General features: G+C 45.6%; 1 protein-coding gene across 2 annotated transcripts in view; it reads left to right on the top strand.

Moving 5' to 3' along the window:
- Nucleotides 1-14,312, top strand: part of TGM3 (transglutaminase 3) — a 46,373-nt gene extending 32,061 nt beyond the window's left edge. For both annotated transcript variants that reach the window (XM_022592966.3, XM_089896641.1), the window contains 6 exons: nucleotides 1,984-2,087; nucleotides 3,463-3,708; nucleotides 7,074-7,379; nucleotides 9,717-9,874; nucleotides 13,149-13,282; nucleotides 13,660-14,312. In XM_022592966.3, the coding sequence (XP_022448674.1) occupies nucleotides 1,984-2,087; nucleotides 3,463-3,708; nucleotides 7,074-7,379; nucleotides 9,717-9,874; nucleotides 13,149-13,282; nucleotides 13,660-13,807 (1,096 nt within the window). In that variant the 3' untranslated portion in view covers nucleotides 13,808-14,312. The remainder of the gene's footprint in view (nucleotides 1-1,983; nucleotides 2,088-3,462; nucleotides 3,709-7,073; nucleotides 7,380-9,716; nucleotides 9,875-13,148; nucleotides 13,283-13,659) is intronic.
- Nucleotides 14,313-23,420: the final 9,108 nt, after the last annotated feature.

Genomic DNA, 23,420 nt, shown 5'->3' with positions numbered 1-23,420 from the left:
CCCTCCCACCCTCCCTATCCCACCCCTCTAGGTGATCTTTTGTGTCTTATTGATTTGTAAGTACTTTATAATATTCATTATAGTAAATCTCTGTCTAGTATACATGTTGCATATATTTTCCCTGCTTAATGGATTTTTTTCAACCTTTTTCCTCTCTTCTACAAATTGGATAATTTCTACTGATCTGTCTTCAAGTTTGCTGACTCTTCCCTCTGTTTTCTCTATTCTGCTAGTAAGCCATCCATTGAATTATTTAATTTCAGATATTGGTCTTTTTCCCAGTTAAAATTTTCCATTTGGTTCATATTTTCTATTTTGCTGCTAAGAGGCCCCCTCTTTTCATTTGTTATGATCATATTTTCCTTTATTACACTGAGAATAGTTATCATAACAGCTTTAAAGTCTTTATCCAATAATTCCAACACCTGGATTATCTAAGGGTTAGTCCCTGTTGATTGTCTTTTACCTTGAGGACAAGCTATATTTTTCTGGTTCTTTGTATGTTGAGTAAATTTGGATTGTATCCTGGACATTGGATTCTTCTTGATTCTACATTTTGTCTTAGCAGTCTACCTGAGGTAGACTCAAACTGCAAATTCTATCTCACCTATGGTGGGCAGCAGCCCAAGTTTCAGTTCATTTTTTAAATTTTTAGCTGGACTACTTGTAGTTTGCCTCATATATGCCTAGCTAAGGTCACCCAGAAGCTTAGGCAGAGTTTATATACAAATCTGGGTCCCCCTTTCTGATTCTTTCCTTTCTAAGACTTCCCCTTCACTCTCTAGCAACCCTGGTTAACCCAGGCTCAGTTTCTTATCTCCCCAGGTCAGAAAGATGTAGGCTGTCTGTTGGAGTTTTTAGGGCCCTGCACTTTACCTCAACTGCAACCTGTCCTTAGGGGCAAGGGCACCAAAGTACAACTTGCCCCATGCTGGCCCCTTCCTAAAAGTTTTGGCACCCTCCCAAAATCCTCCTGCTTTGTTTACTCTCAGCTGTCTTTTGTATTTTTTCCCCAGTTTATTGTTTTCTACAGAAAGGACTGTCTATTATGAGCTTATTCCCATGCTGGAAACAGAACTATAGTTTGTTTCTTTGTTTATTTGGTATATGCGAGTTTAATATTTTTACCTAGTCACATTTATCATTCAGAAGTTGGTTCTCTGCTTAAAACTATCTTCTCCAACTCATGAGTATAACAAAAATTTTTTTCAAGTTGGATAGAACATGAATTTATGTCAGACTTACTTACTTTTTCTTCTAAGTTGGACTCAAAACTGCCAAACCAATGTTTATGTAGTTGCTGTGGGATTGGAGAAGGGGAGAGTAGAGGGCAGAATCAAGAATGCATAAAGCTTTGGCTAACTGGTTATACCTGCTGAGGGAGGGGACAAATGACTGAGACATATAGATTGGGATACAAGGGGCTGCCATTGATGAAGAACATTTTAAGACTGGTATATGTCATTCTTCAATCCGGACCTCAGCCCAAGGGCTTTGTGGCTCTTAGCCAGACCTGGCACTCTTGCTGCAGCCCCATTCATTTTCATCCCACACGAAATACAGTAGTGTACCCCAACAGGATGCATAGGAGAAAGCTGTGTGGGTTTGCTTGCTGGATTCTGGCTCTAACCTAGACCTGTTCTGCTCCTCAGAAAGGCAGTAGAACATGGTGGTCAAGGACCTAGGTTTTGGAGTTAGGCATACCTGGGTCCAAACTTTGACTCTGCCATTGTTAGCTGCTTAACTTCTCTGAGCCTCAGTTTCCTCTCTTAAGAGATGTGCATAAAAATAGTACCCATTTAACAGTGCTGTGAGAATTTAAGTGCTACAATGCTTGCCAAGGTCTAGCACAATATCTGGCACAGAGTAAACTCGCTTGATGAGTATCAGGGTGCTGCACTGTCAGATCAGAGATGTGGTGTTTTGCCACTCCTCTGCTGTGTGGCCTTGGCCAAACTCTGTAGTCTGTGGTTCTGTCTGCAGGAATTTCCACGTCTGGAATGAAGCCTGGTTTGCACGGACTGACCTAAGCCCATCATACAGTGGATGGCAGGTTCTGGACGCCACCCCCCAGGAAAGGAGCCAAGGTAACCAACCCTCTGACGGCCCCCTTCTCTGGGTTTGGCTCTAAGTCATGACCTCTCGATTCTTTATAGTGGTGGACAGCGGCACAGCAAGGTCACCCAAATCCTCTCTACCTCCAGAGGGAAAGGAGGGATTAAAACAAAAATATTTTGAAAGTAGATTTCCCTCCTAACTTTCTTAGTTCAGGCTGCTATTAAAATGACTGCCATACCTGCACTCACATGGCTGCTGCAGAGGCCCTGGCACATGCCCTGCAGCAAGGGAAAGGAGCCGTCCCCTGCCAACCATGATTCTCCTGCACCACCTCTGGTAGCCCATCCCTCCCAGCACAGAAAGCTTCCAGTTCCCCATTGCCTTGGGACTTAACCCAAATTCCCTGGCTCAGCTCCAGACCTCTGTGATCACGGCCCCCATCACCTCTCTCACCTTCACATGTGTCCCCTGCCAGACCGAGCTCTCCTTCACGCAGGCTGGCCCGGCCCTACCCCTGTGCTCCCACCTCTGGCCACTCTCCCAGCAGAGCTTGGGTCTCAGGCTCTCCAGGAACCTTTCCCCTTCCCTCCCCTGACCTCCAGAGCATTCTTGTCCGTTACCCTCATTTTCAGTTGATTCTTTCAAACTTAAAAAAAATCATAAAGGTCATATAGGCACATGGTTTAAAAAAAATTCAAATCATTCTAAAAGGACTTACAATGAAAATGAAGTCTTACTCCCTTCCCCAACTGCAGCGTCTCTACCAGAAGCAAGGAACGTTAGATTTGGGGAACTTGGGTGTGAGGAGGGTAACCTTCCAGATATTTTCTAGGCCACTATTCAACCTTTTCACTGCAACCCATTAGCAGCTATAAAATCAAGTTAATGGGTTGTGACCATCATTTTAAGAAATGAAATAGAATATCATGGAAAAGGGTGGGGAAAAGGAAAGGAAAAGAAAATATCAGGGTGCATTGGACATTAAGAATAAGAATTGTCCTGTGGAATTTTTGTTTCAGGGTCATATATGTGCCATGATGAATGATTTGCAGAGTAGAAAAGAGGCAGCCCTGAGCACAAGACAGCAAGACTTTCCCCTTTAGTAAACAGACTGAGGGCAGTGGGTCAGCACAAATTATGCACCCACAGAATATAGGATTGGGCCGTCTTCTGTGGAGGTGGAGTCTCACCAGAGCACTATTGCAGAAGATAACAATAGCCCCCGAGTGTCTTGCTGAGTGCCCCAAGAAGGGGGCAAACTGTTGGGGTTGAAGGAGTTTGGCGGGGTAGAGGCAGGGGAGTTGGGTGGTCATGGGTGGCCCCCAGAGGAGCAGGCCATGGGGTGTACTGTTGCAGATGGGCCTGGGTTTGGCATGTATCCAACCTCTGCACCCTGGCCCCCAGGGGTGTTCCAGTGCGGCCCTGCTTCAGTCGTCGCTCTCCGAGAGGGTAATGTGGACTGGGACTACGACATGCCCTTCATCTTTGCTGAGGTTAATGCCGACCGCACCACATGGATCTACAATGCCTGGACCGGCGGCCTGAAGAAGAATTCCTCAAACACTCACACCATCGGCAAAAATATCAGTACCAAGGCGGTGGGCAGCAACTCTCGCATGGATGTCACCGAAAATTACAAGTACCCAGAAGGTAGGAGGGGGTGTGGATGGGCTGTGCCACCCAGGGCTTAACGGTGGGAAGACAGCTCTGAGGTGGAGAAGGAAAAATTGCTCATACTCCTTCCGCATTGTCAGCCAATTCTGCCTGAATGGTAGGACTGCTCCCTGGCATCTAATGCCCAGCTCCCCAGACTGTTTCCCATGGGAACAGAACCGTTATGAAAAGACGCTGTACCACTGGGAATTTGCCATAGGACTCAGGCAGCTGCCAGTCCAGCTCATCTCCAGCTGTGTCCCTTTGCCAATTACACAACTGGGATGACAGCACCACTATTGAACATCACAGGGAGAAACATGGCCCCCACGAGAGACCACCCGAGGGCCTCTCAGTCAGCCCACTCCCCTAGCCTCTAAGAAACACAGGCAGGAAACATTCTCTGAAAAAAGAAATGGACAGTCCCCCAAGATGTGGGGACTGCTTCGTCTGCTTCAGAGGCCTCCCCAAAAGCCAGATGAGGTGGGCTTACACCATGAGGACAATGCCCAAGTCCCTGAAACCTTCAGCATTCACATGAGTGCTGGTCTCCCTAAAGTCACCTAGAAGCCTAGTTGCTGAGGCCACTTTTAACACAAATTACATTTGTTGCTCTATTTAGGAAGTTGCTTTCAGAGTCAGAGACTTATCTCTTTGAGGAGTCTCAATAGTGACCAAAGTTCTACATTTGAAGGTGATGTTCATTTTTAGAAAGAGGCAAAAGTGAATCAACGCTTGCTCTAGCAGGCCAATCACTCCTTCATGGGGTCAACATGTCACTCTTTCTAAAATACTTTGAAATAGTTCTTTCAGCTGATCCTCACTGTTGGTTCTGAGGTGTCAAGAAAAGTGCTCTCATGAAGGTGCCCACGTGCCCCCAAAGTGAACCCCACAGCTCCATACCCTGCTGACTGCTGTTGTTGGGTGCCATTTACAAAAGAGGAAAGCTGAGCAGGGGAGTGGGCTCCAAGTCCAGGTGGCTGAACCTCTGGGTGTGGTATTTGTGGCCATTTTGAGGCACAACTCTAAGGTGATGAGATTGGTGCCCTCAGTTGGACCCCAGTCCACCTATGCAGGCCATTCCCCCCAGCTGGGGTCAGATGGCCTTTCTCTCAGTCAGTAAACATGTACTGAGACCTCCCCAAGTGCCCACCCACGCTTGGCTCTGGGAGGCCAGGAAGCATCCTGCAGATGAGCCCCTGCCCCTGCAGAGCTCACAGGCCAGGGGAACAGGCCGGTGTGTGACAAGAATTCTCAACAGTGTCATGATGTAGAAACAAGAGTAGGGGCCAAGGAAAAGATAACCCCGGGCAGGAGGTGAACTCCATCCTACCCCTTATAACCGTGCAACCTCAAGCAGGATGCTTAGGCTCTCTGATCCCTCGTTTTCTCACCTGTAAAATGAGAAGAGCAAGGCCTATCTTCAGTGGGATTTAAATGAGCTAATGTACAGAAAGTGCCAAGGGCAGTGCCCGGCACATAGTGAGGACTTAATAAATAGTGATGATTTTTGTCAACGTGAACATCTGCAACCTCATTGGAATGACCTCCCAGAGGGACTTCTGAAGTGCACTGCTTACACGGTTGTGTGATTCTGTGGGGTTCCTTACCTGACTGTCACACCTTGATTCTGCTTCTTGGGGGCTCTGGCTGTCCCAGCCAAACCTCCTGAGAAATGGGAAGGGGCCACGGCCAGGTTGTGGGATCCCTGCAGGACCCCTGGTGATGACCTAGCCCCTGTGTGACAGCAGGGCTGATCACACCGCCTGCTGTTGACCAGTCCTCCTTACCTAATGATTCCAGCTTGTGTCTGATGGCCCCAGGGAGGAAAAGCTCATAAAATGGGCTGCTAAGCATTGGCGCAACAGCAACACCAAGGGAGAAAACAGTAGCAGGAAGCTTGGTCTTGGGTAAGCCTGGCAGGTGACCTATGTAGCTATGTAGGCTCTGAGCCTCATTGTGCATAACACACCTGCTTCGAGGTTCTGGGCACAGAGGCTCAGCTCCCTGCACAGCCATCAGACCTGGGTGTGGACTTACAGCTCAGCTAGAGAATGGGAATGTACCAAAAGGAACCCAGCCCACCAGGAGCCATCAGCCTGGGTAACTGGGCTGCCTGTCTTCTTTTCAGTAAGGTGTGCGGGAAGAACTACTAGACACAGGTCTAGATTTCTGGGGACTGGCCTTCTTTCTGCCCCTAATTCCCAGATTACCAGTCCCTTGGACTAGTCGCTCCTCCTCTTAGGACCTTAACTCTAACGGTTGGCCTGTTGGGTCTCTGCCAGTTGTTACATGTAACTTATGGGAAAGACCTCACTAAATTGTAAAGTGCTTCTAATAAGTCATCTGATGCCTTAAAATTTCACAGGTTGTTGTAAAGCGCTTCTAAGTAAGTCATCTGATGCCTTAAAATTTCACAGGTTGGTTGGGGAAGTTAGGGGGCGGGGGCAAAAGTATGGTCATTCTTTGTGTATCTTTGTCTGTGTTCCTGGAAGGACAATACCTTCTCCTTGATAGTGGGTCTATCTTCAGGTCAGGCAGGGAGCCTTATGTGCACTGTGTGGTCTACCATGGCTCAGAGGCTTGGAGTTGGCTCTTAGCACTCCAAGAGCTGTGATTTTTAGGCCATGATCTTGGCCATTCTCCAGGGACTGTTTATAGCATCACATTCAGCAGCACCCATGACCCAAGTCAGAATCAGAAACCCAACCTGTGGTTCAGACTTTGTGTTTATGAAACCTGAACTCTCTCGACAATTTAAACTAGTCATAACCTGGAACCACAACAACTGTGGGAAGTTCTCGTCAACTGACATGGACAAAAGTTCCACTCTTCAATTCTCAAAGCACCTTTAGAAACAAAGCAGAATAACATGGTAAACTGGTTGGAAATTTTTTTCAATGAAATTAATTCTAAATCATAACCATTTTTTCACTTATGAACTTATTGTAATCTTTTATAGCTCAGTTTTTGTTATTTTTAAATTATCTGTTTTTTCTTTGTCTCACAAAGGACCATTTATCAAAAGAAAGAAAGAAGGAAGAGAGGAAGAGAGGAAGGAAGGAAGGGAGAGATCTAGCCTAATTAGCCTAAGCAAAATATCAAGCCATAGAGTAATTTTATGCACCTTTCCCTACATCTCCATGGAAATTTAGAGCTGATTGGAACAGGTGGGATGTGAGCCTCGTATTAAGGAGGATGAAATGGAGACCTGCAGAGGTCAGACGCTTGCTTGAATCAGAATCGTTGGGCAAGCAGCAGAACCAGTGTTAGTTCCAGGCCACCCTTCCAAGAAGGACGCTGTCCTTTGTCCAGGTTGCCACCGCATCCCTGAGGTGCTTCTCTCTTTTCCCACCACACAGGTTCCAGTCAGGAAAGGCAAGTGTTTGAAAAGGCTTTGGGGAAACTTCAACCCTCCATGTCACTTCACGCAACATCTACAAGAATCTTTAGGGAGGAACGGGAGCCCAGCATCTCCGGGAATTTCAAGATCACTGACATACTGACAGTGGGCAAAGAAGTCAACATGGCCCTGATGCTCAAAAACCTAACGGGTGATTCGAAGACAGTGATGGTGAACATGACAGCCTGGACCATCGTCTACAATGGCACACTTGTACACGAGGTGTGGAAGGAGTCAGTCAGCCTATCCCTGGGCCCCAATGAAGGTAACTCATCCTGTAGGTTGCTGGAGTACCATGCACCCAAGGTAGCTGGTATTCTCTTGAGATTGGAGAGTTCCTGTTGGAACTGAGTCAATTGATTAAGGAAGGAACAGCACGTGGCCTCTGTGGTCAAGCCTGGGGTTTTGAAGTTTTGGAGGCTGCTATTATGGTATAGTGCAATTCAGTGTGGTGCTAACCAAAATCCTTTTATGCCCTGGGGGAAGAAGGCGGGAGGCTTTGGCAGTTAATAGACACACTGCAAATACCCCTTACAGGTACATACCACATTGCCCAGTGGGCAGAGTATTTCCTTATATATTCATATGTACTATCACATTTGACCTTCTAAAAGGACAGATTTCAGTATTCCCTTTTACAGAGGTAGAAACTAAGGCTTGGAGAGATTGTGACTCGCTTAAGAGATTGTGTCATAGCTAACAGGTGGCAATGCCAAGTCTTGGTCCTAGATTTCCTAATGCTAAATCCAGTGCCACCACCCATTTTCTAGGTTTTATTGCTGCCACCCCTCTCCCATACCAGCTGCCACCCTACCCCACCCCTCCCCACCACACAATGAATCACTCTCTGAGTTTGACCCTAGAAGGGTTGCAATATACCACAAGGTCTTGAACCCTCTCCAATGTTCCCCCACAGCTGCCAATGCGTGGGTGGAATTTCTTGATTTCCAGCGACAGTGATAGGTTTTCTCGGAGGTCTGAGCCTCTGGGAGGAACCATGACTTTGTACTCCTGGGTAGCATAGACAGGAGGGGACCAAAGTAGAGGAGAGAGAGTCTGGGGCTGTGGAAGGATTAGAATGCAGGTGTGCCCACAGTGGCAAAATCCTTCAAGCTGTTATGAAAAGTCTGGACTTATACAAAGCAGATTGACAAGGGTGGGGTGGCTATTTGCTTCACATAAGGAACTAATAAAAACTGATTAATTACACAGCCCATCTTGAAAGAATTCTGTCTGCAGAGAAACTTCAATACCTCTGTATTACACCTGTCAGAAGGCAGCATCCCTAGCAACCTCTCTTCTAGCAGAATTTAGCAGAAATCTTCCCCATACCAAGAGCAACTGCCTGGCTCTTATTTACCTTCAAAGCTCAAGGGAAGAGCTATTTCTGTAGAGCAAAAATAATTTACGTGAGGTAAATGGTTTCTAAAAGTCCATACTTCTGCCAGAGGCAGCAGAGTGAAATGGGAAGGAGAGGAAGGAAGCAAGTGAAGTGGTTCTGGAGGCCTGACATCATCACCTACTTTCTGGGCGATGCTGTTAAGTCCCCCTCTTTTGCTGAGCCTCAGCGTTCACTGTCCAAGAGGGCAGGACCAGCTGATGCAAGGGCCTGCGTCTCCACATTTGGGGCAGGCTAGGTAAGTCCCTCCAGTGCTAAAAGCAGACAGCTCCTTCCTCACAGACTTTCCTCAAGGGATGTATGACGCTGTGGATGCAGGGGCCCCCCCAGACCACCCAACATGACTGCATAAGGGAGGGGGGAGTGCCCTGCACCCATTGGAAGGGGAGGACCCTCGCTGCCTGCCCTGTGAGTCAGAGAGGGGCCTTGAAGCTTAGGGAGGAGCCAGATAAAGGGAGGAAAGCTGGGGAAGGCCTTTTCATCTGAGGGGACCTTGTGAGTCAGAGCTTGGAGGTGATAAGGTACCTATTTTGTCAAAAGGACAATGAGAAGCATGGGAGGGAACGTTCTTTTGAGGGGGAGAGTCATGAAGGGCCATACTGAGGGGTCTGAACTTTACTCCTGAGGCAGCGAGGGGCCATGGAAGATTTTTGAAGTGACATGGAAGAAGAGTGACATGATTTGGGGGTGGGGGGGAAGTGCTTCTAAAGCCTATCTTCTGGTGTGTGTGAGTGTCTTGGAAGCAGGGGAGACCAGAAGTGGGGAGGTGGTCCAGATGCTGTTGCCATAGAATCCCAGGCTACTGGATGACCGGGGAGGACCCAAGCACTTATTTAGCCCTGGCTTCCCTTGCTAGTTATTATTGTGTTGTCATCATTACTGTTTTCGTCATTGGGCAATGAGTTAGTACTCGTATTCTTCCCCTGCCCCTTAGAAGGAAACTTGCCCTCCGATATTTTCCAGGACAGGCAGGAGGCTTCAGCCCCTATGAGCCCATCCAGCCAGAGTCCTGGGCTACCCCTGGCCCCTGCTCTGCAACCTGCACAGAGCAGACAGGTGTTTCCCACAGGGCCTGGCAGGGAGGGCTCAGGCGAGCCTGGGCTGCAGATGATCCCAGCCAGCGCACATCGACTTGGCTTGGCATCAGCTTTTAAGGTTTCGACCCCACTCCCTCTCACTCTGCTCCCTGGTTTCTCCTTCCAGAAATACAGCATCCTGTAAAGATCGCATATGCACTGTACGAGAAGTACCTGAAGGCAGACAACATGATCCGGGCCACAGCCGTGTGCGAGATCAGTGATGAGACCGAGGTGGTGGTGGAGAGGGACATCATCCTGGACAACCCCACCCTGACCCTGGAGGTAAAGGGGTGCCTCTTCAGCCAGCCCAGCCCTTCCAGACTACAGAGAAGGCCCTCCCCTGCTGACGGGCCCAACTCAGTTCCAGCCTCTGCCAAATGGATCAGTCAAGAGTTCCAATCAGAGTAGCGCCCTTGGGACCTCCCTAGCGGTCCAGTGGTTAGGACTCAGAGCTTTTACTGCAGGGGGCACGGGTTCAATCCCTGGTCAGGGAACTAAGATCCTGCAAGCTGTGGGACGAGGCAAAAAAAAAAAAAGTAGCCTCCTTGCTCCCTGTCTGACAATATCCACAGGCACATTGCCCTGTGGCTTCTTTGGTTGCAGCTCTAGACCCGCTGGGGATGCCAGCTGAGGATGGCCAGAGGGGCTCTTCAGCTCACTTGCTCTGGACATCTGCTGTGTCCTGGGCTGTGCCAGGCTTGGGAATCACAGGGGGCCACAAGGGGTGGGTCCTGACTGCAAGAAACCCACAGCCCAGCCCCTGGACACATTTGTAGAGCAAATCAGCAATGGTCATAACTCATGTGCATCTCCCAACTCTAGACCCCAGAGTTACAGAATTGTGGACTCTTGGAGACCTAGTCTCAAGCTCCCATGTCCTGCCATTTCACATATCAGTAAACTGAGGCCCAGAGAGGAGAAGGGAATTTCCAATTACTGCCAGAGCCAGGGCTAGACCTCAGGCCCTTTCCAGGGCACCCAGCACATCCACAGCCAGCAACAGCATCTTCCCAGTGGTTGAGAATGAGGATGCCTCATTTTTTGGCTGCAGGCTCTGCTCCCAGGCTCCCTCTCAGGAGCCCAGGCATCTGGGGGCTTGCAGGTTGGCGTGAGGCACTTGGGGCCATTCTGTTCCTTCCTCAGCACTGGGGCTGGAAGTATTTGGCTGACTCCAAACCTGTCCCTGACCACGCCAACCCCAGGCCAGTGTGGAGGCTGCCAGAGCCAGACAGCACAAATCTGAGGGGTGAGAGCCTGGCAGGGAAGGACAGGCAGACGAATGGGTCAGGAAGATGGGGTCTTCCCGTGGGATCCCATAGAGAGTTTCATGGGTCCTCCCGAGGCTCCTCCCGAGTCTGCTGTGCCATCTGCGCCAGCGGTCTAGACAGAGATTGCCTTTTATTTTCCATCGCAGTGCCACTAGCCTCCCTAGCCCCAGATTTCTAGAGTACTTGTGGCTGCCCTAGTCCCACCCTCCCTAAGCTACACCCCAGCTTCAGAGGTTCCTAATGTCAGACAGAGGGCAGGGGGACCCAGGGCACCTGCTCCATGCAGCTAGCCTGCAATAGAGCTCTTTCATTGTCCTGGTTAGTCTAGACTGTGCTTCAGAATGGGGGGAGGGGTGTTGTCCATCACCTCCAGGGCCAGGGAGGGAGGGCCACCCCTGTTGTGGGCCCATCACAGTGGTTGTGAAACAGAAACAGCCCCCCACATTGGGCAGGACTAGAACAGAGCTTCTGGGCTCCAGGCTCACCTTCTTTCCTGCCCACCGAGTTTTCATCCTCAATCCGTGATTGTCCCCTGAGTGTAGAAGCTTCTCCTGCTTCCCAGGACGTTTCCAAGAAATGCACCACATCCCTGTAGAATGACAGGCAGCAAGTGTTGTTTCCCACTCCTCAGGCTGCGAAATGAAACATTCTGCATAAAAATTATCAGTGTTTAAATGAAGTTAGTTTTTCCCCCATTATATTCCCTTATCCAATATCCTCAAACCTGCTTATAGCTTTCTCTTGTATGCAATATTTTTACTCTACATCTTTTAGACTTCCATAACAAGTCAGCTTTGTCTTTCAAGAGAGTGTAACATCTTTTCAAAGGAAATCAGAATACACATAGCCTGGAAATATTCCATCAAAAACTTTCTTATTTAATCTTTTTAAAGGGCATCTGCTCTTTCTTCTTTGGGGCATTTGGTGTGAATTTGCTCTTAATGCAACCTCTCCTTACTTCAGCCTTCAGAGAATCAAGACAATCTCATCTTGATTGAATGAATCAATGCATAGCTCACTCAGAGCAGGGCACGTGGGTGATCTGTATGAAAAGAGAATAATTTGGGTAAAATCCTATTATCTTACTTGACACTGATTGGGAGTAGGTATTGAAGACTTTAGAACCAAACCATACAATCTGAACTTTGTTCCAAAGGGTGATGTCCTTCACGTTGGCCCATGACCTACTGACAATCAGACACAGTCTTCTGGTGGCTCTTATCCTCTTCTTTGGGTGCATGCACAGATTTAGGTCAATAGGACAGGGTGGTAAGCAGCAATAAAGAAAAGAAAACAAATACATGAAAATCTCAAATTGAATATCAGCGTGAAGAATATGGCACCGTTTATGTACCCTTGTGTCCCAATGGCATAAAATTATGCTTCACTCTTCAAATCATGTCATACACTTAAATGAGTTCCATGGGAGAAATTATGGTATAGATCATGGTCTCTAAAATGTTTCAATTATTAGCAGGCATTGCAGGGTCTAGCAAGAAGAGCAAATGGCTCTGGAACCAGAAAGGCCTCGGTTATTGAATCAACCTGAACTGCAGATTTATTACTGTAAAATGATTGCAGTGAGAATTGGTGGCAAGAAAAAAAAAACAAAACCAAATGAACAAAAAGCAGCGGCCTCTAACAGAGAAAAGAAATCCACCAGTCACCCAGTTTCGGTTTCTGTTTCCAAAACGCTTTCTTCTGCATCCATGATCTCATTTGGTCCCTTGTAGCCCAGGGAGGGAGGAGGGGAGGGATCAGCCCTCTTTATCAGGGTGAGAGTCAAGGCCCAGGGAGATGACGTATCTGCCCAGGCTTGGCGGCTTTTCAGCAGGAGCATAAGGTTTCATCTTTGGGAGCAAATAGTCCAGGGTGCTCCTCTGACCAGAAACCTAGGTTTCTCCAGCCCCTGATCAAGGACCCTGTACAGACCACATGTGGCACGTCCTCGGAAGTGGTGGCTGCCCTTCCTGAGATGAACTAAGAAAGGGCCCGTGAACCTGGCTGGGAATTCAAGCCCTCTCAGCCGCTGCGATGTGCTGCTTCTCCTCCACGCCTGGGTGTCCTGTCTGTATCCTGGGGATGACAGCAATTTCCTAGGAACCCCCTGCATGGATGTCACTGGAACTTAGGAGGAATAAACCTCCTAAGGATTGTTATCCTCCCTACCTTTGTCCTCAGCAACATCCTCCCCATCACCAAGCCTCCGGCACAGCCCCGTCGGCTCTCATCAAGGGCAGATGAAATGAACAGCCCAGCCCTGACTCTGTCAACCCCTCTCCCCACAGGTGCTGGACCAGGCCCACGTGCAAAAGCCTGTGACTGTGCAGATTCTCTTCTCCAACCCGCTGGATGAGCTGGTGAAGGACTGCAAGCTGATAGCGGAGGGGAGCGGCCTGATGCTGGGCACCCTCAAGATCGAGTGAGTCCCAGGCTGAGGGTCCAGTGTGGGATGGTGGGAGCAGGGATAGAGGGGCCCTCCCCAGAGCCCGGGACAGGGCAGACAGAACTCCTCTAGCCTCTGAACCTGGGAATCTGCACATAGGGATACACGTTTGCATTTGGTTTGGGGGTTCACCAAACTTGAACTCAAGGGAAGTCCACGTCACCAGAGCTTGGAGCTGGTCCTCATATTTGGGAGATCATGGGATCCACCCACTGCCCCTTCCCCTGCTGAGGGGTCCCAGAGCTGAAGGGGTTTGATGACCCAGGGTGGCAGCTAGAGGGAGTTGAAGGAGCAGTGACCTTGACCAGAGCAGAACTTGAGGCCTCACGCTGACTCCTGCCTTTCCCCATCAGCATGCCAAACCTGCGCCCCAGGGAGCAGTCCAAAGTGGATTTTGAGATCCTGCCCACCCGGAGTGGCACCAAGCAGCTCCTCGTCAACTTCTCCTGCAACAAGTTCTCCGCGATCAAGGGCATGCTGCCCATCAAAGTGGTCGAGTGAAGGGCCCAGGTGGCTCCATACAAACTTGGGAACACGGAGCAGGCAGGGATTACCTGTGGAGTAAGCCCCCTGCCCACACACACTGTCCAGCCTGGGAAACTCACTCCGTCCCCCAAGGTGGCCTGGACTCGGACCTCCAGGCTCCAGCACACACCCCTCCCTTACTCCCAGGCTGGGCTGGTTTCACCCTGGCCCGCAACTTGATCACTTTTGCACGTTCCCCAAGCTTCTCCTCAACACTGCCCACTCTGTTAGCTCCATGACCCTGCTCAGCCCTTATACCCTCAATGCTGTGGGCATGGCGTGGCACCTGACCCAGCGGCTCTCCAAATGGATACAGGGGGAGAAGATGGTCTGGACTGTTTGCTGATCCCCAGCCTGCAGTTGGCACATTCCTGCTCCTCTCTTAGGCCACTATGGAGGTGGGGGGATGATGGTTAGCCATCTGTTGTAACGCTCACAACCGCACCCTCAAAATAAATGTTAAAAAGAGCGCTATCACACAGCACTGACTTTACAGGACTGCTTCTTCAACTCAGGTGGTGGAGAAGGAGCGAGGGGGGCTGGGGCCATGTCCTTCTGGAGAACAGATGGCCTTGGGGAGGCCGTGCTCTCTATGTTCCAGTGTCCAAGAAGAGTGGGCTTGTTCTGTGTGGCTCCAAGTGCAAAACTGGGGAGACGTTTCAAATCAGTTTAGGAAACCTCTCTAAGATGATGTCCAAAAAGAGATTGGCTGCCTTGGACCAAGCAGGGAGCGCCTTGGAGGGAGCGCCTTGTCCAGGCAGGCTTCGGGCACTCTCTGTGTAGCCAGGCAAACTCTTCCAGGGTCTCTACAGGCGTCAGAGTGAGAAGGGACTTCAAAATCTTCACTGGAACCCTTTCACAGAGCAGGTGTGGGTGGTGGCCCAACCTCTGCTCACACTGCACTCGCCCCAACTTGTGCCACACTCCTCCTCTTGCAGCCAGAGCCCTGCTAACTCCACCAGAACCTTCTCTGCCTTCACACATGCTCTCAGCGTTCCTCAGTCTTTGCCCCTTGAAATAACCCCAAGCAGATCCCAGAGCTTTCCGTCACTAGTGCTGACTAACCCCATTTTGGCAATTATGCCTCCCTGTTTGGATATAAGGGACCAGTCCAACCTACACAGAAGCTTCAGCCTCACATCCAGTTCAAAGCTTCTGCCCTGTGCTCAGCTCAGGCCTGACCTGGGCTTGCAGGAGGAGGCACTGTGCATGCCCTCTCTTCCTTCCTCCTTCCCTTCTTGTTGCCTGATCCATCAGAGTTGGAGAAGGGAGAGGGGAAATTAGGAGAAAAATGACAAAGTTCTATTTCACTGGTGTTGATGCAGCCTGGCCACAGGAGCCCGCCGCGTGGCTGGCATGTAAGTGCAGGCTTTCTGCGTTGCATGTCTCCAATGTGGTCAACATGCCCCTCAGACTCAGCCTCTGGAGGTTCTCCCCTACCGCTAACTGCTCTGGAAGTAGTGGTCCTATTGTGATGGTTTGAGCCCAGTTCCCTTTCATGGGCTCCACTGCCCTGCTGCAGCCACCTCCTCTCCCGCTTCAGCATCTCAAGCTGGTCCAGCGTCAGCTTCCCACCTCCAAGTGCCCCAGGTGGGCAGTCAGCACCAGAACGTGTGTCCATACTTGCTCCTGGTGTCAAGGAGCTCTCACCAGGGCCCAGTTCTGGTGTCTGAACGCAGCTGGGCCTCCCAGTCTCTGCAGGACACCAGGCCCCCAGCTGCGGAGGGGGAAGCTCGTCTCTCCTCTTGGAGCCTTGCCACTCTTTCAAATGCCCCTTGATTTGGCCTGGAGATAGACACCAGTCCCCAGTGAGCAGGGGCAGGGTGAAATAGTCAGACTTCTGCCCTGGTTTCTATTAGAAAAAAGGAAATCCAGAGGTTTCCATTTCCTCCCATCCACATGAGGCCTGCCCCAGACTTTAAATCCCTCAAGCATCAGCCCTGTCAGCAAGTGTCTCCTGAGTGCCTGCTTTCTGCCAGGCTCTGTCCAGAGAGATTAAAAACCAACAAGAGCATGATCCCTGCCTTTGGGTTTCCATCCTCAAGGGAGTCTCCTAAGGTGTGTCATTAAAAATCCATGGGGAGTTTGTAACCAACCCCAAGTACATGTGTCTTAGAGCTATGGCTATACACCCCTCCCCCCAACTTGGGTTCTGAAGGATTTTAGCAATAAAACAAAGAAATAGCAGGCAGAAGCCACAGCGCCATATTTATTTCTGGTAGAAGAGAAGTTAGAGGTTGTAGCAAAGTGTGAGATGCAGTCGGCCTGCTGGCTGAACCCCAGAATTAGGTGACCTTACTCTATTGGTTAGGATATATGCTCAGCAGCCATAGCAGGGAAACCCAAACTGCCAGGGTCCTAAACAGAATGGGCATTAATTTCTCTCATATAAGAGCCAAGGGAAGCATCTCAGGGACACAGGCTTCCTTGTCTTACAATGCTGTCATCCTCCACACATAGCTTCCACCTATCGATTCCAGGTGGTTCTTCCAGCTCAAGGCAAAAGCCCACAGGCCATCCAGCAGGAAGAAAGAAAAGGGGAATAGATGGGCACCCTCCTTCCCAATCTGAAAGTCAAAAGTTGAAATTATGCATTTCACTTCTGCAAACATCCCATTGGCCAATGACTCTAAAAGTGGGTTGTTTGAAATGAATAACACTGATATATCTCTAGCCAAACTGATTGGGAAAAAATTAAAAATACACAAATTACAAATGTCAGGAATGAATGCACCTGCAGCTATTTAAAGGGAGTAAAGGAATATTATGAACAATGTTATGCCAATAAATCAGACAACTTAGATAAAATGAATTCCTTGAAAGACACAGACTATCAAAATTCATTCAAGAAAAGTAGATATTCCCCATATCTGTTAAAGAAATTGAATTTGGAGTGAAAACCAGCAGAAACTGTCCAGGAGCCTAACAAGCCACAGAGCGGCTGGTTGTTTTGTCACTATGTTTTCCTGTGGTTTGTTATACAGCAAAGGAACCATTTTTCTCCATTTCCATGCATACATCCTTGCCCTTTCCAGTGAAATGTCCCCTCTTCTGAGAAACCTTCTCCGTATCCCTCCTCCCCTTGCTGCACCCATACACAGTTGGCCCCTCCTTCATCTAAAATTCCCTTCACTGTGCACATGTCTTTTTAGACCACTTTGGCTTAAAGTCATCTGGGCCTTTGTACATCCCTCTCCCCATCTTAGACTATGTACTTGTCATGGGCAAGAACCGGGTTTCCCTTAGCCCTCCACACTTAGCAGTGTCTGGTGTAGATTAAGTACCCATAGATATTCATTAAAGACCAAAGAGGTGAATGAGATTGTAGTTGAACAAACAAACGAATGAATGAAGTGACTAATTGGAAGTACTAAAAAATTATAATATCTAACATTCGTTGAGAGTGTAAAATCTGTAAGTCACTGTTCTAAGGATTTTTTAAAATTTATTGAGTGCCTACTATGTGCCAGATATTGTGCTCAATGTTTCATGTCCATTATCTTACTGAATCCTATATAGCATTCTTGAGTGGCAATCATTGTTATTCTTATTTTTGTCCTTTTAACTTTCTTTATAAATGGACTTTATTTTTTAGAGTAGTTTTAGATTCACGGCAAAATTGAACAGAAGGCACAGATATTTCTCATATACCCCCTGCCCCCACATACGCATAGCCTCCCCCATTATCAATATCCCTACTAGAATAGTATACTTGTTACAATTGATGAGCCTATAGTACATTTGTTACAATTGATGAGCCTATATTGACACATCATTATCACCCAAAGTTCATAGTTTTACATTAGGGTTCACTCTTGGTGTTGTACATTCTATGGGTTTGGATAACTTTATAATAACATGTATCCACCATTATAGTACCCTCCTTCTCCTCTAACACCTGGCAACCACTGATCCTCTTCCTGTCTCCATAGTTTTGCCTTTTCCAGAATGCCACATAGTTGAAATCATACAGTAAGTAGTTTTGTCAGCCAGACTTCTTTCACTTAGTAATATGCATTTAAGTTTCCTCTAAGTCTTTTCATGACTTGATAGTTTATTTCTGAATAATATTCCTTTGTCTAGATGTGCCACAGTTTGTTTATCCATTCATCCACTGAAGGACACCTTGGATGCTTCCAAATTATGGCAATTATCAGTAGAGTTTCTATAAACATCCATGGGCAGAGTTTTGTGTGGACATAAGTTTTCAACTCCTTTGAGCAAATACCAAGGAGCCCAATTGCTGGATCATGCAATAACAGTATACTTAGTTTTATAAGAGACTGCCAAATTCTCTTCCAAAGTAGCATTATGCATTTCCACCAGCAATGAACGAGAGTTCCTATTGCTCCACACCCACATCAGCATTTGGTATTGGTAGTGTTCTGGATTTTGGCCTTTCTGATAGATATGTAATGGTATCTCATTGTTTTAATTTGCATTTCCCTGATGACATATGAAGTCCAGTATCTTTTCATACGCATATTTGTCATCTATATATCTTCTCTAGTGAGGTGTCTGCTAAATGTATTTAGCCTTTATTTTAATCAGGTTATTTGTTTTCTTATTGTTGAGCTTCAAGAGTTCTTTGTATATTTTGGATAACAGTCCTTTATTAGATATGTCATTTGCAAATATTTTCTACTAGTTTGTGGCTGTCTTCTCATTCTCTTGACAGTGTCTTTTGTAGGTGAGAAATTATTAATTTTGATGAAGTCCAGCTTATTAATTCTTTCATGAATCATGCCTTTGGTGTTGTATTTAAAAAGTCATTGCCAGGGACTTCCCTGGCGGTCCAGTGGTTAGGACTCCGTGCTTCCACTGCAGCACTGCAGGGGGCCTGGGTTCAATCCCTGGTGGGGAAACTAAGATCCTGCATCTTGCTCAGTGCAGCCAAAAAAAATTTTTTTTAAGTAAAAATAAATAAAGTCATTGCCAAACCCAGGGTCATCTAGATTTTCCCTTATGTTGTCTTCTAGGAGTTTTAGAGTTTTGCATCTTACATTTAGGTCTGTGATTCATTTTGAGTTAATTTTTGTGAGTGGTATAAAGTCTGTGTCTAGATTCATTTTTTTTGCATGTAGATGTCCAGTTGTTTCAGAATCCTTTGTTGAAAAGATTATCTTTTCTCCATTGTATTGTCTTTGCTCCTTCATCAAAGATCAGTTGACTATACTTATGTGGCTCTATTTCTGGGCTCTCTATTCCATTCCATTGATCTATTTGTCTATCCTTTCACCAATACTGCATTGTGTTGATAACTGTAGCTTTATAGCAAATCTTGAAGTTGAGTAGTGTCAGTCCTTTGATGTTGTTCTTCTCCTTCAATGCTGTGCTGGCTATTCTGGGTCTTTTGCCTCTCCATATAAACTTTAGAATCATTTTGTTGATATCCACAAAATAACTCAATGAGATTTTGATTGGGATTGCTTTGAATCTGCAGATCAAGTTAGGAAGAACTGACATCTTGTCAATTTTAAGTCTTCTTATCCATAAACATGGAATATCTGTCCTATATTTAGTACTTTGATTTCTTCATTAGAGTTTTGTAGTTTTCCTTGTATAGATCTTGTATGTATTTTCTTAGCATTTTATCTATTTTATTTTGGAGGGTGTTAAATTAAATAATATTATGGTTTTTTAAATTTCAAATTCTACTTTTCATTGTTGGTATATAGGAAAATGATTGTTTTTTTTTTTATTAGCCTTAAATCCTGCAATCTTGCTATAATAGCTTCTTAGTCCCAGGAGTTTGCTGCTCTTGTGGCTGATTCTTTCAGATTTTCTGCATAAATAATAATGTCATTTATGATCAAAGATAGCTTTATTTCTTCCTTCACAATCTGTACACCTTTCATTTCCTTTTCTTATGCATTAGCTAGAACATCCAATATTGAAAAAAAGTGGTGAGAGGAAACATCCTTGCCTTGTTCCTGCTCTTAGTGAGAAACCTTCTAGTATGATGCTAGCTATTTTGTAGATGTTCTTTATCAAATTGAAAAGATCCCCCCTATTCCTGGTTTACTGAAGGTTTGAAATGAGTGTTGCATTTTGGCAAATGTCTTTTCTGCATCTATTGATGTGACATGTGATTTTCTTCTTTAGCCTATTGATGTAATAGGTTACAGTAATTGATTTCTTTTTTTTTTTTTGAGTTGCACAGATTTTTTTTTTAACATCCTTTTTAGAGTACAATTGCTCCATAATGGTGTGACAGTTTCTGCTCTACAACAAAGTGATTCAACCATACACACACATAAATACCCACATCTCCCCACTCTGCATCTCTCCCCGCCCCCCCCCCCCGCATCCCATCCCTCTAGGTGGTCACAGAGCAACGAGCTAATCTCCCTGTGCTATGCGGCTGCTTCCCACTAGCTATCTATTTTACATTTGGTAGTATTTATAAGTCCATGCCACTCTCTCACTTCGTCCCAGTTACACTTACCCTTCCCTTTGTCCTTGAGGACATTCTCTACGTCTGTGTCTTTATTCCTGTCCTGCCCCTAGGTTCTTCAGAAATTTTGTTGTTGTTGTTTTCAGATTCCATATATATGTGTTAGCATACGGTATTTGTTTTTCTCTTTCTGACTTACTTCACTCTGTATGACAGACTCTAGGTCCATCCATCTCACTACAAATAACTCAATTTCATTTCTTTTTATGGCTGAGTAATATTCCATTGTATATATGTGCCACATCTTCTTTACCCATTCATCTGTCAATGGACACTTAAGTTGCTTCCATGTCCTGGCTATTGTAAATAGAGCTGCAATGAACATTGTGGTACATGACTCTTTTTGAATTATGGTTTTCTCAGGGTATATGCTCAGTAGTGGGATTGCTGGGTCATATAGTAGTTCTATTTTTAGTTTTTTAAGGAACCTCCATACTGTTCTCCATAGTGGCTCTGTCAATTTACATTTCCACCAACAGTGCAAGAGGCTTCCCTTTTCTCCACACCCTCTCCAGCATTTATTGTTTTGTAGATTTTTTGATGATGGCCATTCTTACTAGTGTGAGGTGATACCTCATTGTAGTTTTGATTTGCATTTCTCTAATGATTAGTGATGTTGAGCATTCTTTCATGTGTTTGTTGGCAATCTGTATATCTTCTTTGGAGAAATGTCTATTTAGGTCTTCTGCCCATTTCTGGATTGGATTATTTGTTTTTTTGATACTGAGTTGCATGAACTGCTTGTAAATATTGGAGGTTAATCCTTTGTCAGTTACTTCATTTGCAAGTATTCTCTCCCACTGTGAGGGTTGTCTTTTGTCTTGTTTATGGTTTCCTTAGGTGTGCAAAAGCTTTTAAGTTTCATTATGTCCCTTTTGCTTATTTTTTTAATTTCCTTTTCTCTAGGAGGTGGGTCAGGAAGGATCTTGCTGTGATTTATGTCATAGAGTGTCCTGCCTGTTTTCCTCTAAGAGTTTTATAGTGTCTGGCCTTACCTTTAGGTTTTTAATCCATTTTGAGTTTATTTCTGTGTATGGTGTTAGGGAGTGTTCTAACTTCATTCTTTTACATGTAGCTGTCCAGTTTTCCCAGCACCACTTATTAAAGAGGCTGTCTTTTCTCCATTGTATATTCTTGCCTCCTTTATCAAAAATAAGGTGACCATATGTGCATGGGTTTAACTCTGGCCATTCTATCCTGTTCCGTTGATCTATAATTCAGTTTTTGTGCCAGTACCATACTGTATTAATTATTATAGCTTTGTAGTATAGTCTGAGATCTGGGAGCCTGATTCCTCCAGCTCCTTTTTTCTTTCTCAAGATTGTTTTGGCTATTTAGGGTCTTTTGTGTTTTCACACAAATTGTAAAATTTTTTGTTCTAGTTCTGTGAAAAATGCCAGTGGTAGTTTGATAGGGATTGCATTGAATCTGTAGATTGCTTTGGGTAGTAGAGTCATTTTCACAATGTTGATTCTTCCAATCCAAGAACATTGTATATCTCTCCATCTGTTGGTATCACCTTTAATTTCTTTCATCAGTGTCTTATAGTTTTCTGCATATAGGTCTTTTGTCTCCCTCAGTAGGTTTATTCCTAGGTATTTTATTCTTTTTGTTGCAATGGTAAATGGGAGTGTTTCCTTAGTTTCTCTTTCAGAGTTTTCATCATTTGTGTATAGGAATGCAAGAGATTTATGTGCATTAATTTTGTAACCTGCTACTTTACCAAATTCATTGATTAGCTCTAGTAGCTTTCTGGTGGCATCTTTAGGATTCTCTATGTATAGTGTCATGTCATCTGCAAACAGTGACCGTTTTACTTCTTTTCCGATTTGCATTCCTTTTATTTCTTTTTCATCTCTGATTGCTGTGACTAAAACTTCCAAAACAATGTTGAATAACAGTCGTGAGAGTGGACAACCTTGTCTTGTTCCTGATCTTAGTGGAAAAGGTTTCAGTTTTCCACCTTTGAGAACGATGTTGGCTGTAGGTTTGTCATATATGGCCTTTATCATGTTGAAGTAAGTTCCCTCTATGCCTACTTTCTGGAGGATTTTTATCATAAATGGGTGTTGAATTCTGTCAAAAGCTTTTTCTGCCTCTATTGAGAAGATCATATGGTTTTTCTTCTTCAATCTGTTAATATGGTTTATCACATTGATTGATTTGCATATATTGAAGAATCCTTGCATTCTTGGGATAAACCCCACTTGATCACGGTGTATGATCCTTTCAGTGTACTGTTGGATTCCGTTTGCAATATTTTGTTGAGGATTTTTGCATCTATGTTCATCAGTGATATTGGCCTGTAGTTTTCTTTCTTTGTGCCACCTTTGTCTGGTTTTGGTATCAGGGTGATGGTGGTCTCATAGAATGAGTTTGGGAGTGTTCCTCCCTCTGCTATATTTTGGAAGAGTTTGAGAAGGATAGGTGTTAGCTCTTCTCTAAATGTTTGATAGAATTCACCTGTGAAGCCATCTGGTCCTGGACTTTTGTTTGTTGGAAGATTTTTAATCACAGTTTCAATTTCATTACTTTTGATTGGTCTGTTTATATTTTCTATTTCTTCCTGGTTCAATCTTGGAATGTTGTGCTTTTCTAAGAATTTGTCCATTTCTTTCAGGTTGCCCATTTTATTGGCATACAGTTGCCTGTAGCAATCTCTCATGTTCCTTTGTATTTCTGCAGTGTCAGTTGTTACTTCTCCGTTTTCGTTTCTAAGTCTATTGATTTGATTCTTCTCCCTTTTTTTCTTGATGAGTCTGGCTAATGGTTTATCTATTTTGTTTGTCTTCTCAAAGAACCAGCTTTTAGTTGTATTGATCTTTGCTATTGTTTCCTTATTTCTTTTTCATTTATTTCTGATCTAATCTTTATGATTTCTTTCCTCCTGCTTACTTTGGGGTTTTTTTGTTTGTTTGTTCTTCTTTCTGTAATTGCTTTAGGTGTAAGTTTAGGTTGTTTACTTAAGATGTTTCTTGTTTCTTGAGGTAGGATTGTATTGCTATAAACTTCCCCCTTAGAACTGCTTTTGCTGCATCCCATAGGTTTTGGGTTGTTTTGTTTTCATTGCCATTTGTTTCTAGGTACTTTTTGATTTCCTCTTTGATTTCTTCAGTGATCTCTTGGTTATTA

This window comes from Delphinapterus leucas, chromosome 15 (assembly GCF_059928025.1).
Source record: "Delphinapterus leucas isolate spDelLeu-1000000601 "Yukka" chromosome 15, BTC_Dleu_Yukka2, whole genome shotgun sequence".
In the NCBI taxonomy this organism is placed as follows: domain Eukaryota; kingdom Metazoa; phylum Chordata; class Mammalia; order Artiodactyla; family Monodontidae; genus Delphinapterus; species Delphinapterus leucas.
This window is presented reverse-complemented; position numbering and strand designations above follow the sequence as displayed.